The sequence below is a fragment of the Lupinus angustifolius genome, chromosome LG05 (genome assembly GCF_001865875.1).
Source record: "Lupinus angustifolius cultivar Tanjil chromosome LG05, LupAngTanjil_v1.0, whole genome shotgun sequence".
In the NCBI taxonomy this organism is placed as follows: Eukaryota; Viridiplantae; Streptophyta; class Magnoliopsida; order Fabales; family Fabaceae; genus Lupinus; species Lupinus angustifolius.
In genome coordinates, this window is record NC_032013.1 from 24,446,228 (window position 1) to 24,460,029 (window position 13,802).

The following is a 13,802-nucleotide window of genomic DNA, read 5'->3' on the forward strand; positions in this document are numbered from 1 at the left end:
AATACCCCAAGATTGAGATTTTGTCTAAAGTATTTTCTCCTAACCAAGGATCATTTGAGTAAAGATACTTGAGTTTAGCAAGTTTCCCTAATTGTCACCTCACCAAGAAAAAAGCTACAAGTTGCAGATTAAAATGAAATTAGATGTCAAAATAAAAAATGAGTGCACTGCACAAGGGTACCATCTCATTGGGGTAGGAGGAAGACATCCAACTGAAAATTGGACTAGTTCATTTGTTTTTAAAAAAACTTCTAAACAAAAATGTAATATCTATACATTGTTAGTGTAAAGATTTATACACAATCAATACATCGTTCACCATTCATTTGTAGTATTTATATTTAAAAATTAATTATGATCAAATATGAATGACGAATGATTAAGTGACAATATAAAAATCTCTTACACGGTAGTGCATACATTTTTTTTCTCAATAAACAAAATCTACTTTTAAAAAGAGTTAATTCCCCCAAAAATAAATTGAAGCATACATGCTAACAGTGATATTGGGGTCATGTGCATGGCATTTAGTTTGCATACATACACCTAAATACAATCTGAAAGACATTAAAGACAGATAAGATAATAACAATTTTCAGGGGTGGGGGAATCCAATCTAGTTCTATAAATTATCCTATTCCAGATGTTAGAACCTGGATCAAGAAGCATAGATTCATTGTTTGGACTAAATAGTTACATCTGCATCATTTTACAAACCATCCATTGATCCACTGAACAAAACAGATTACATAGTTGGTTCACCTTCCCTCATGGATAAGTCCTGTGTACCGTAAATTCTCAATAGTTATATTCTGAAAAACATAGTAGCAATACATTTCTAGATATATGGTACAAGAAATAGCCAAAGTCAGAGTACATGAAAGTGACCTTGGGAAACATATATTTACTTATTTTCTGGAGTATAATGCAAAGAAGCCAATTAAAAGAAAGCTTAATCCTAGAATTATTGTTTATTATGAAGAATTAAAGTACTACAGTACTCCTTCCATTCTCTGGAGTACCAGTATAAAAAGTTTATACTTCCATTCACTAATATTTTGACATGTGTCTTTCCATTTTTTGGTATAACTAAGGGCATTCTCTCATCTAATGACTAAGGAACTATTTCCTTTCGGGTTGTGTGGCTGTCCATCCAACAAGTGTCACTTCCAGGAATCGAACATTTGACCTTTTGATCTACCTGAGGATCCAGTGGGACCTTACACCACTAAATGTTAAGCACTGGTATCTAAGAATTAGAAATTAAGAAGAGAATAGGAAAAAGAATGCCCCTAACACAGAATCAATATGATTCTGCAAGGGTTCTATGAATATTATTGATAGAAGAAGACTGTTACAATGAAGAAGATGATTAAGAACAATGCTAGGATTCCAGAATCCTAACCCCCTCTCTGATTTTCCTAAATCAGAATGATCAATCTCTCTAACTGCTTAACTACCCAACCAACCTTCTATTAATAGCCCTTAATTCCTAACAGAATTAACTACCCAAGGGTAAAGAAGGAGTTTTGCTATTTATTTAGCCAAACATTCCTCTTCCCTCTTTTATATACATTTTTAATCATAGGCTTAACCTTTCTATTCCTATCAATACCCCCTTCTTCAACCACCAGCTTGTCCTCAAGTGGGAAATCAGGGAATTTGTCTTGTATTGAGGCTGCTGATTCCCATGAGCTTTCATGTGATGGGAGATCCTTCCATTTCACCAAAATTTCCACATTCCCCTGTTTATCCTCTCTGCTATTCAACACATCTTCTGGAGCCACAATTAGTTCCCATTCCTCATTTAACATGGGAGGTAAGGACTGTGGTTGTTGGTGAGGCTTGAGTGCTTTCTTCAACAATGACACATGAAACACTGGATGGACCTGAGATTGTGCAGGCAGTGCCAACTGATAGGCCACTGCCCCAACCCTTTTCTCTATCTGGAAGGGACCATAGTACCTAGGAGCTAGCTTAGCATAAGGTCTAAGAGCTAGAGACCTCATTTTATAGGGCTGCAACTTGAGAAACATCCAATCCCCTTCTTGGAACTCCACATCTCTCCTATGCTTATCTGCTTGTTGCTTCATGAGATTCTGAGCTTTGGCCAAATTTCCCTTCAACTCTTCAAGTATCCCATCTCTTTAAGCAACCAATTGATTAACTTCCTCTATTTTGGAAGGTATAGTCCCTGCTTTCATCAACAAAGGGGGATCCCTTCCATACAATGCCCTGAAAGGAGTCATTCCAGCTGAGGTGTGGTAATTAGAATTGAACCAGAACTCTGCCCAGTGCAACCATTCCAACCATAGCCTAGGGTTAGGGCCTACAAAACATCTGAGATAAGTCTCCAAGCACCTATTTGTAACCTCTGTTTGACCATCAGTTTGTGGATGGTAGGATGTACTCATCTTCAATTGAGTGCCAGCTAATTTGAACAATTCTTTCCAGAATTGACTTAGAAACAGGGGGTCCCTGTCTGATACTAGTGTTAGGAAACCCATGAAGCCTTACTACCTCCTTCATAAACACTGAAGCCACATCCTTGGCTGAGTAGGGATGACCCAAAGCAACAAAGTGAGCATATTTAGTGAGCCTATCAACAACAACATAGATGGTATCCTTTCCCCTTACTCTAGGTAATCCTCCAATGAAGTCCATGGATATATCCATCCAGACTTGTTGGGGAATTGGCAGAGGTTGGAGCAAACCAGCAGGAGCTAAGTTAGAGTACTTACTCCTCTGGCAAACCTCACATTCTTGCACATATGTTTTAATATCTGTCTTCATTCCCTCCCAGAACAAAAAGCTGGCAATCCTTTTAAAAGTCTTGAAATAACCTGAATGTCCCCCCATAGGGGTCTCATGGCATTCTGCTATAATATAGGGGACTCTGTTTGAGGCCTTAGCTACTACCAACCTGTCCTTGTAATACAAGGTACCCTTCTTCAATTCAAATCCAGGGTGAGAGGTGGGAGATATCACTAGATCTTGCATCACTTTCCTCCACTTATCATCATTCTGTAATCCCTCAGTCCAAGAATCCAAATCATCATTGTTAACCATAGACAAAGCAGAGTACATTTTCTGCCTAGATAAAGCATCAGCTACTGAGTTGTCCCTTCCTGGTTTATATTGTATTTCAAAATCTAGCTCAATCAATTTTACTGCCCACTTGAATTGATCCTCAGAGAATAACCTCTGATCAGTGAGAAACTTAAGGCTTTTTTGATCCGTCTTGATGATGAAGTGCCTGCCCATCAAATAATGTCTCCACTTCTGAATGGCTTGTACCAAAGCCATGAGTTCCCTCTCATAGACAGACTTCTGTTGTGCCCTCAAGGAAAGTCCTTGACTCCAAAAGGCCAGTGGCCTCCCCTCTTGCATCAATACAGCACCCAATCCTTGGTTTGAAGCATCTGTTTCAACTACAAACCCTTTAGAGAAATCAGGAACAGCAAGACTAGGAAGACTCATCATAGCAGATTTCAAGCCTTCAAAGGCATTAGAGGCTTCTTCTGACGAGAGGAAGGAATCCTTCCTAAGCAAGTTGGTGAGGGGCTTGGCTAATTTACCATAATCCTTCACAAATCTTCTATAATACCCTGTGAGACCCAAAAATCCCCTCAAACCCTTCACATTAGTAGGTCTTGGCCAAGATTTAATAGCCTCAACCTTAGATTCATCTGCAGATACCCCCTGCCCTGTTATGACATGCCCTAGATACTCAATACTAGGCTGCCCAAAACTACATTTCTTCCAATTGGCCTTTAGGGAATGCTCTACTAATAATTCTAGCACTGCCTGTAGATGCTGAAAATGAGTAGCCAAATCCTGGCTATACACTAATATATCATCAAAAAAAACTAGGGTGAACTTCCTCAAATAGGGTTTCAGAATCTCATTCATTAGGGCTTGGAAGGTAGAGGGAGCATTGGTTAATCCAAAGGGCATCACCAGGAATTCATAGTGACCCTCATGGGTTCTGAATGCTGTCTTAGCTATATCTTCCTCCCTCATCCTTATTTGGTGGTACCCTGATTTCAGATCCAGCTTGGAGAATACCATTGCCCCACCCAACTCATCCAATAATTCTTCCACTACAGGGATAGGAAATTTGTTAGGGATAGTGATTTTATTGAGTGCCCTGTAGTCCACACAAAACCTCCATCCTCCATCCTTTTTCTTTACCAGAATAATGGGACTAGAGTAAGGGCTAATACTGGGCCTAATCACCCCTGCCTCTAGCATTTCAGACACCAACTTCTCCACCTCAGTTTTCTGGTAATAAGGACACTTGTAGGGCCTAAGGTGAGGTATCTCTGCCCCCTCCTTGAGATGAATAGCATGGTCTTGTCTCCTACATGGAGGCAAGCCTTTAGGATCCTGGAAAACCTCTGGAAACCTCAGTAACACCTCTCTGATTTGGCCAGGAATCTCTGAATCTGACCTCTGGGGAGTAGCATCACAGTGGACCAACAACCCTTCTCCTTCTTTGATCAAGACTTGCATGAATGCCTTCAAGGATAACTCTGCTTTAGCCAGAGCAGGGTCTCCCTTTAAGGTAATGATAGAATCCCCTACCTTCACCCTAAGCTTCATCTTCCCAAAATCAGCCATAACCTCCCCCAGACTTCCCAACCACTCTAAACCCAGCACAATATCCACACCCTTCAACCCAAACAAATAAAAATCTTGAACCACCTCTAGTTGTTGCACATCAATCTTCAGTTCAGCACACTTACCCATACCCTTGATGTGATGACCATCACCAACTTCTACCACATAAGCTTTTGTGGCAGCCACCTTCAACTGCAGTTGCTCTACCAATTTTTTGGAAATGAAATTGTGTGAGGCTCCACAATCCAGCAAAATGATTATGGGATGGGTTCCTATCCTTCCTTCTATTTTCCAGGACTTGGTAGAAGTGAGCCCCTTCATGGAATATAGAGATAATTGTAGAGAATTTAGACTCTCTATTTCTTCTTCTGTCCCTTCCTCCACCTCTTCTCCATCAGCTAGAATGAGAGTCCTTAATTGCTTATGCTTACACACATGATCCCTATTGAAAGGCTCATCACACCTAAAGCATAATCCCTTCTCCCTTTTTCCCTCATCTCAACATTGGTGAGCCTCTTGAATTCCCCCTTCCCCTTATTACTCTCTGCTTCTTGGTTAAATTTGAGGAATCCTCCCCCACTTCCCACTGAAGAGCCTTCCCTCCTATTACTGCTAGCAGAAGAAGGATCCAAAGTGACCACTTTATTGTAAGAACTTCCTCGAAAAGACCCTAGGGCCCTAGAAAAATTGGAATTGGGCCTTTTACTCACCACATGATTCTTCTGTTCAATAAGGATTGCTTTCTGAATTATCTCAGGCAGAGATTTCAACTCATACAACCTAACTTCTACCCTTACCTCTTCCTTGAGCCCATTAAGGAACACTCCTCGTACAAATTCTTGGTTAACCCCCCTCAAAGCTCCAGCATACCTCTCAAACTCTTCAACATAAGATTCTACACTCCCTTCCTGTTTTAGAGACAATAGCAACTCAAAAGGATTCTGAACCATCGAAGGTTGGAATCTTCGTACTACTGCGAGTTTGAACCCCTCCCAAGTAGGTGATGGGTTACATCCTTCCCACCATTGGAACCAGCTTAGAGCTTTCCCTTCCAAAGCTACCAAGGTTGCTTGCATCTTCTCTGTTTCTGTTAGGGTTCTGAGGTCAAAATACCTTTCCAATTTCTGCACCCATCCAAATGCATCATCACCCATAAAAACTGGTATTTCCAGTTTGCGCCAACGATCCACCCCGTGGAAGTCCCTTCTACTGTCAACTTCTTCACCATTCTCACTAGTTTCCTCATTCGAAGCCCCCTTTCTTGAAATCCCTAATTTCTCAGCGATGGCGGCAAGCAACTCCTTTGTCTTGTTCATTCTGGCTTCATTCAGTTCCAACCTTAGTCGAATTTCTTCCCTTTCTTTTCTCGCATCATCACGTTCGTGGACTCCTTCTTCTCCCTCCTTGGCCATACTTCTCATTGACACCATAAACTTGGATTTAGCAGCGGTGGCGTTAGGGCTCCACACCTCAGGCACCAAGAAAGGTGCTCTGATACCAGTGTTAAGCACTGGTATCTAAGAATTAGAAATTAAGAAGAGAATAGGAAAAAGAATGCCCCTAACACAGAATCAATATGATTCTGCAAGGGTTCTATGAATATTATTGATAGAAGAAGAGTGTTACAATGAAGAAGATGATTAAGAACAATGCTAGGATTCCAGAATCCTAACCCCCTCTCTGATTTTCCTAAATCAGAATGATCAATCTCTCTAACTGCTTAACTACCCAACCAACCTTCTATTAATAGCCCTTAATTCCTAACAGAATTAACTACCCAAGGGTAAAGAAGGAGTTTTGCTATTTATTTAGCCAAACATTCCTCTTCCCTCTTTTATATACATTTTTAATCATAGGCTTAACCTTTCTATTCCTATCACTAAACCATTTAAATATGAAGAGAGATATAGAGAGAGATAATAGGCATTGATTTGCCAAAATATTATCAAATACTTACAATGGTGCATACCAATTAAAAGAGGGATGCAATACCCTCCTAATAAATCTGTCTAAAAATTCTCCTAATGCTACATAAAGCAAGTGTTCAATATAAAAGCAAATGTTCCATTGTCTTGGAAATGCAATAAAAAAAACATTAACTACTTTCTATGTTAGGTAATTATGAGGTTGTATTCGGATGATGTAGATTTTTTTCCAATTAAAATACTAGAATATTATATAATTGATTGCTGATGATGTACTATTGCCAATTTACCACTCCACATATAAAACTACTATTTATAATGGAAAAGTTTCCCTCTCGCCAAAAAAATGTTTGCAAGGTCCAAATTTCATGACTTCTAAGAAACTGAACTTCAACATCAGTGGAACTCCTTCTCCCAAGTTACAGATTCAGTTTTTGTTTATGAATATCAATTCTTATGTAATTTCCAGTTTTCTTTTCCACAATAAACATTTACTTTCACGATATTTGTTTTTCGGTACAGGGTATACATCAACAATAGCGACCAAGCTTTATCCTACAAGATAGGACATGCTATATAAATGGAATAATGGATCAATATGGGTTTTATAAGCTACCCCAACAGGGTTTATCTTAAATTAACTAAATCTTTATCTTTCAACAATTTTTTGTACATAGTTCCTCTGTCCTTCAAGTAATGCAATAAAAGCAATATCCCTAGGTAGCAAAAATTGGCCGACACTGCCTAAACTGATCCAGGGTTGAAAGACAAGTGACAAGTATATGCTCATGCAACACAGAACACTCATGTCATCTTCCTAGAAAGCAATGCATGTGCATGTAGAATGAAGATTACATAATGACTTACCAGTTTGGTATTATCGATTAATGTGTGCATCCTTTCTTCCTTCTCACGCTTGCACTCACCACACCAGCTACAGAAACCTTTTTGATACTTTCTAATCTCTCTATAAACAGAACTGCACAGAAATAATGCAACACTCATATTTAATTTGGCGAGGAAAACACAATGAATAAAGAGCATAAATTTAAATTAAATTATTAATTAATCAATTCAAGCAGATATTCAGGTAGAAAGATAAGGAGCAAATAGCATTCCGCTGGTTGCTACATCTACGGAATCAGAATACAGACTTCTGCTGCTATCCCCGTACAAATTGAATATAGAAATACTCTAAAAAATAAAGAAGGCAAGAATAGACTCTCATAAGAGAACTAAGGAGAGGTTGATAAAATTATACAATTGTACTTCATTATTTGTTGCTATCCCTTTAATTGGTAGTTCTACACAAGAATACAGCCATTAAGCTTAGAACCAAGTGTGGTTTTGTTTTCATGGAAAAAAGGCTATCAATGGGAGCCAAGGCCATTAAAGTATATGAAGAATATGATTCTAAGATCATATTTAGTATTGAGTAGGTAATAGTAACCCTCCCATCAAGTTTTTTTAGTATAACCTAACCTCCCCTGTAGCTTCAGAAATTAAAAACCTAAAACTAATTAACACACCTTTTCTTTCTCAATACAAACATTCGTGTAGGGGAAAATAAAATGATACGTTGTATTTTGGACAACTAGAAGTAGCAATGAAACAAGCAAAAAGTTAAAACACCTTCTGCACCACAGAAGTAGGTTCACCCGATGACCCGAAATTGTAGCTCTGGCACCATGGCGATGACGACCATGATGAAGCACAGCTTGTCCAGGGAAATGAGAATAATCAAATATCTCCTGCTTCCAAATAACCCCATTAATAAAAGTGCACAAAGACCTATAGAAATAGCAATAACACAATGGTCCTTAAATCTCCTTAATTATACTAGTAAACAGACTGCACTATACAACTTCATTTGAACAATGTGAACCCAAAATTAATAACTTCTCATTGCGGTTCACTGTCAAAGCAAACATGTGCTGCTGTGGCTATAAAATATAAACAGAACACTTTCTGATACTCTCATTCTTAGAATCTTAGTCATCCTTGTAAAACTCACATCAAGATTCACGAATACAATGTGTTTTTTTGCAGTTACTGACAAAGCCTGGTTTATTAAGTAAACCAAGCCCTGTCAAGCTCAACCAGTGTCCTAAAACTTTAATGTTCCAGTATTGTTCTTAATGCAAATATGATAAAAAAAATTAACAGAAAGAACCACTGTTCCCAGCTCCTTACATAGAAAAGGGTTGAATGTTGGCTAAGAGCTGTTCATAAATACGAAAACTTTTGTTTTAACAAATTAAATTTTGTTAATATCACAATTAACAATTCCACCTAGTGGGGTTAAGGCTTGGTTGTTGTTGCTGTAATATCACAATCAACAATGCAGAATATTTAAGTGCGTATGGACAATACAATGAGCATTTTTTTATGACTTCCATAAATTCTGATACAGGTTTGTACAAAATGGTCACGAACCAACTCTCTAAAATGTTCAAGTTGTCAAGTTAAGGCACATGAATGAGTTGAAATCAACTTTTATTTAGAAAAATGGCAGCGCCAAAGATCAATTTTTAGATCACTTGGTCATAAAGGCTCTGATACCATGTCATGAATCAACTATCTCAAAAAACTTCAGATGTTAGGAGAAGTCACAACAATGGCTTTATTACATCTCTAACAGAACTACAGAAGCAATTAAATATTTCAAAAAACAAATTAATAAAGTAGTTAAATCTCATGCATTCCATGCTCAAATCTTGTGGCCAATTAAACAATGGCTTACATAACAAGAAAAATCAATAAGGACACCTAAGGCAACTGAATATAATAGATGTCACCAAAAAACCTACGATTACCATCCACATCAATACACATATCATATACAGTCAAACTTGTGAGTACAACAATGCATACCTCCTCGACAATAAAAGTATTGAGCATGGAATCTTCCTAATTCTAATCTACTTTAAATTACTCCAACTCCATGTCTTACCTCTGAACGACTTTCTGTATTTACATGCTTCTCACATCGCATGCCACGAAAAAACAAGTCTCCTCCAGAAAACTTTGTACCCAAGCAAACGTTCAAGGTTACTTCCGAGTCATCCACATGTAAACCTATGAGTTAAGATTATTTGTTAGACTTCATTGCTTATAACATAGTAAAATGAAAGGGCACATTCAATATTGGGAACATAGGCAAACTTGCTCTTGCAATATAAGATAGATACACATCAAATATACTGAAATTCTAATCAAGCAGAAATCATACCCAAGTCAACATCTCTGTTGTTACCATATTCGACAATAAACCCATGATGAGAATCAAGGTTTGCTCCACCAGTTTCAGCATAGAACACTGTACAATGAAGAATTAATTGATGGAAATATTTCTTAAGAGAATAAAAAACTTGGAAGGTTCTGGCTAATCTCATGTAGGATAAACATATTGTTGGTCAAATAACCATGAGCTAATGTCAATCCTGAAAGCTTCATTCACCTTTAGACAAAGGACAAATAAAGTCTTCCATAAGCTTGGCAAGCATAGTTTGAAAGCCGAAGTCATCAAGTACAGCACCATAATGATTCATTGTATTGGGACGCATAACTCGAACTTTTTGGTCATGAACCCACCTCTCGAAATTGTCAAACTGGGAAGCCACAAATATACGTCAACAATATACAAAATATATGTATAGGCATCCAGTTCCAGATTCTAAGTTAAAAGAAGATTGAGATATGGCTCCTACGCAAATGATGATTAAAATGACGAAGTACCTCAGATATCAATAATTCGCAAAAGCGTGGCTGAAGCATTTCAAATGCAAAAATGCCTGGAGCAGGCTCAGACATTATTCGTCTAAAGCTGTCTTCTGTGTTATCATTAATTGCTCTCAGAAATTCTGGGACAAAGAACGTTGTAGGATGCATAGTGTACAACTCTTTATGCAGAGGCTGCAAAATTGTCACAGAAAACTCGTAAGTCAAACTAAAAAGAACTGCAAGAAGATCTAGGGAAGATTGACATTATACTTCAGCACACCTAAATTTTAAGCATAAATCAAGACATTATGGTTTGCTAAACATGTTTGATTTAAGGATTTACTGAAATGACATGTTTTTCCTGAAACTATTCTTGGGTTCTACAAAACCAGACAAGGAATAGGCAAATAATTAACAAATTGGACACTGCATACCGGATAATTTGATATTATCTTCTGCCTGAACTCCTTTTGCTTTTGGCCCTGCCAAATAACATTGGAATAATCATAAAAGCATGTGGTAAAATAACAACACCACCAACAATAATAATAGAATAATAATGATGACAACATATATTAATAAAAACAGTAAATATAATGATGATGATGATGATGATGAAGCAAGTTTTTCATTTTACTCTTTAATAGCATAATGAATAGGAAGTTAAAGCAGATCCAAATGCAGGGCCAATTATTATTAAAACTTCTCATTCTCAACATGAGTTGCTCCTCCTCCCACATTCCATACAAACAACCTACTTTTACAATTTTACTTTCCTTGTCTCCGAGCATCCAAGAGTACCTAAAAATTAAAATATTGAGATCATCCCCAACACCAGAAATTGGAAACATGGCAGTATTTAAAAGTTGAAATTTTTTTATACCATGTACAACCCTTTAACCAGACAGAGACCAAAAAATACCACCATGTTATAAACCATATGATCTAAAGTTGATATCTAAGGGGTGATGATAATACCCACCACCATAAAACTCAGCAAATCACATAATGCTACTGGATGGCCGCAAAATATTTAATCCCTAAAATTTCCTATGACTGAGAAAAATACAGAGTCTGAAATAACTGTACTACAAATTGTTAGAGTTCCTATTCGTTCTCAAAAAAATTTAGTCCAACTCACCAACTTAATTATCATAATCAAATAAGAAAGTGTTTTTAAAGTAACCCCTGGACCAAGAAAACCTCAGCTGTTACACTAACTAAGATCACTCATCCATTTATGCAATTAAGTTACCTAGTCCTTGAGACCTATTATCAAAACCAAACCAAACCGGACAGTCAATTCAACTGATCTAACAGTGAATCTGACACTTAATCCATTATAGTTCAGTTTCATAAATGAAGTCATGTTCAGCACTTTAGACCGGTATAAACAAATCACACCCTAGTTGAACCAAGAATTGACTATCAAGTTTTTAATACAAAAACTCAATATTTTATCACATTCAACAAATGTTTATTTCATACTTTTGTGCATAAAGAATGTGTTTGGAATAACTTCTAAGAATAGATTATGAAAATAGCTTGATTTTCCTATAAACTCTTTTTTAGTTTATTTCCATAAGCAAAACAAGCTTCTTTTAGCTTAATTCAAATTTTAGTGAATACGTGCTTAACTAAGATGTTTACCCAAACATGCCCCAAATAAACTTATAATCTCTTTAAGTTCGGAAATCTAGTCTAGAGGGTTGACCCAGAATCTAAGGTTTCAATTTAAGTTTCAACAATGTTACTTGAGACACAAGGTATACAATTTACCTCACCACGACAAAATAAAAACAACAATTTTCCCAACTCCATCATTTAGTTTCATTTTCTTCCACATTCCAAGCAAACAAAACAACACGCCAAGAAAAAAATTCACAAAAAAAAATGAATAGGCTTTTCCCATCAAAATACATCAAATAATAACGAAGACATGAATCCAAGAATGCAAAATTGACCGTACCCTGAAACGTTCCGCAGGCGATAAATACTCGTCCAAGATTCCACTCATATACTTAACCTTTTTATCGCGAGAAGCGTTGAGCATGTTCGATGGAAGATGCTTTTCGAGCTCACGGAAAATCCAAGGGCCGAAATGATTAGATTTCAAGTCCTCGTACGATTCCGGTTGGTGATTATTGTCAGGGTTCAGCTGCAGCCTCTGGTTAACGACAATCTTAGATTTTCCGCCACCGCGAACGGTGCTTCTGGTCGCCTTTGACGCCGATTTCCGGCGGTCGGAGGAGCTGCGGAGGAATGACATGTTTCCGACCCTGCATTGGAAGAATTAACGTTTCTCATAGCGTTAAGGGGAATTCAAGTGGAAATTAGGGTTTTCAATCCAAATTGGTTTCAATTTGGGAACTAGGGTTTTTTGTTCAAGGTGTTTTTACATTTTGCAAGTACTATTGGGAGTGTGGTTCAGCTAGATTTACTATAAATATACACAATTGAAAACAAAAAAATAAAATTGAGGTATTAATTTATAGGTCTTACTTGTAAGTGTTGATATCGAGTTTGTGCGAGATCGACGATCAAACGAGTTTTTGTCAACAGTTCTTCTCTGAACTATAGTTGTTCATTCGCCGGAAGTTCGAGTTATATATACTCAAAAGTATATTCTACATACACATAAATAATATTGATTTTTCGCCAATTTAAACCCTACACATATTTGTGCTTATCTTATATCTCTTATTCATTTATTTTCAAAGCAGAACTTTTTGAAACTGACTTTTACTCTAAAAGGATTTTACATTAATTGGTTTTGATTCAAAATTATATACTTAGTTTTTATGCATCATGTTAATTTTCACTTTTAGAGTATATGTAACCATGTAAGTTGAGAAGACTCGTTAGAATTTTGTTTTGAGATTTACTAAGAAGAAAATGTAAAGATGAGTGTAATAATGTTTATGGAATCTTGGCCCAATATGAAAATAACTAGCAGCTTACATTAAGGTTACATGATTATATTACACTAGGTCTAATTCTTATAAAAGAATGTTTCATTGGGAAGGGATGTTTGTACCAAATATAGGTGCTAATATAATTTCATTTCTAAAATCAAAAGGGAAATGAATTAATCTCAAGCTTGGTATTGCTTGATTATAGTAATCTTTTAATCATAATTTATTTGGAGGATAAAGAGTAAAAAAATCATGCAACACTCTTATTTTAAACTTCTTTACTAGACTAGTTGAGCAACCAAGTCTAATTCATTAACTTGCAAAATGGTGAGCATGACCTAACCTTATCCGTTCACTTGGTTTGACTCGATTATTAAGTTGGGTCTCGTCGAGTCTAGATTCGCGTACAAAAATTAGACTCAATTAATATTTAGGGTTAGATAAAGGATAAACATGACCCGGTCTAAATCCGTCACATGGTTACTCACTCATCATGTTTGTATGTGTCTATATTCATTATGTAGAATATAAGAATATAATGACCTCTCTTTAGTCGAAGGTATCATTCACCTTCTAATTTTTTCATCCTATATAAGATTAACGATATATATATATA

General features: G+C 36.8%; 1 protein-coding gene across 2 annotated transcripts; it reads right to left on the reverse strand.

Moving 5' to 3' along the window:
- Positions 438–12,696, reverse strand: LOC109348326 (uncharacterized PKHD-type hydroxylase At1g22950-like). Of its 2 annotated transcripts, none has more exons than XM_019588712.1 (9): positions 12,241–12,696; positions 10,706–10,753; positions 10,287–10,463; positions 10,009–10,159; positions 9,781–9,867; positions 9,502–9,626; positions 8,181–8,299; positions 7,416–7,527; positions 438–781 (listed from the first exon to the last, which is right to left on the reverse strand). In XM_019588712.1, exons 1-9 carry the CDS (start codon positions 12,538–12,540, stop codon positions 746–748), a joined length of 1,155 nt encoding a protein of 384 aa, XP_019444257.1. In that variant the 5' UTR covers positions 12,541–12,696; the 3' UTR covers positions 438–745. The 2 variants fall into 2 exon arrangements, with proteins under 2 accessions (XP_019444257.1, XP_019444258.1); XM_019588713.1 differs by having other exon boundaries at positions 10,706–11,072; positions 12,241–12,349.

Bases quoted from the DNA above. Each gene is read 5' to 3' on its own strand.
- LOC109348326 (XM_019588712.1), bottom strand. From the start codon at position 12,540: ATGTCATTCCTCCGCAGCTCCTCCGACCGCCGGAAATCGGCGTCAAAG. The intron at 10,160-10,286 runs GTACTTCGTCAT...GTGGCTTCCCAG, and splicing joins GCGAATTATTGATATCTGAG to TTTGACAATTTCGAGAGGTG. The intron at 9,868-10,008 runs GTGAATGAAGCT...TTCATTGTACAG, and splicing joins TATTTGTCCTTTGTCTAAAG to TGTTCTATGCTGAAACTGGT.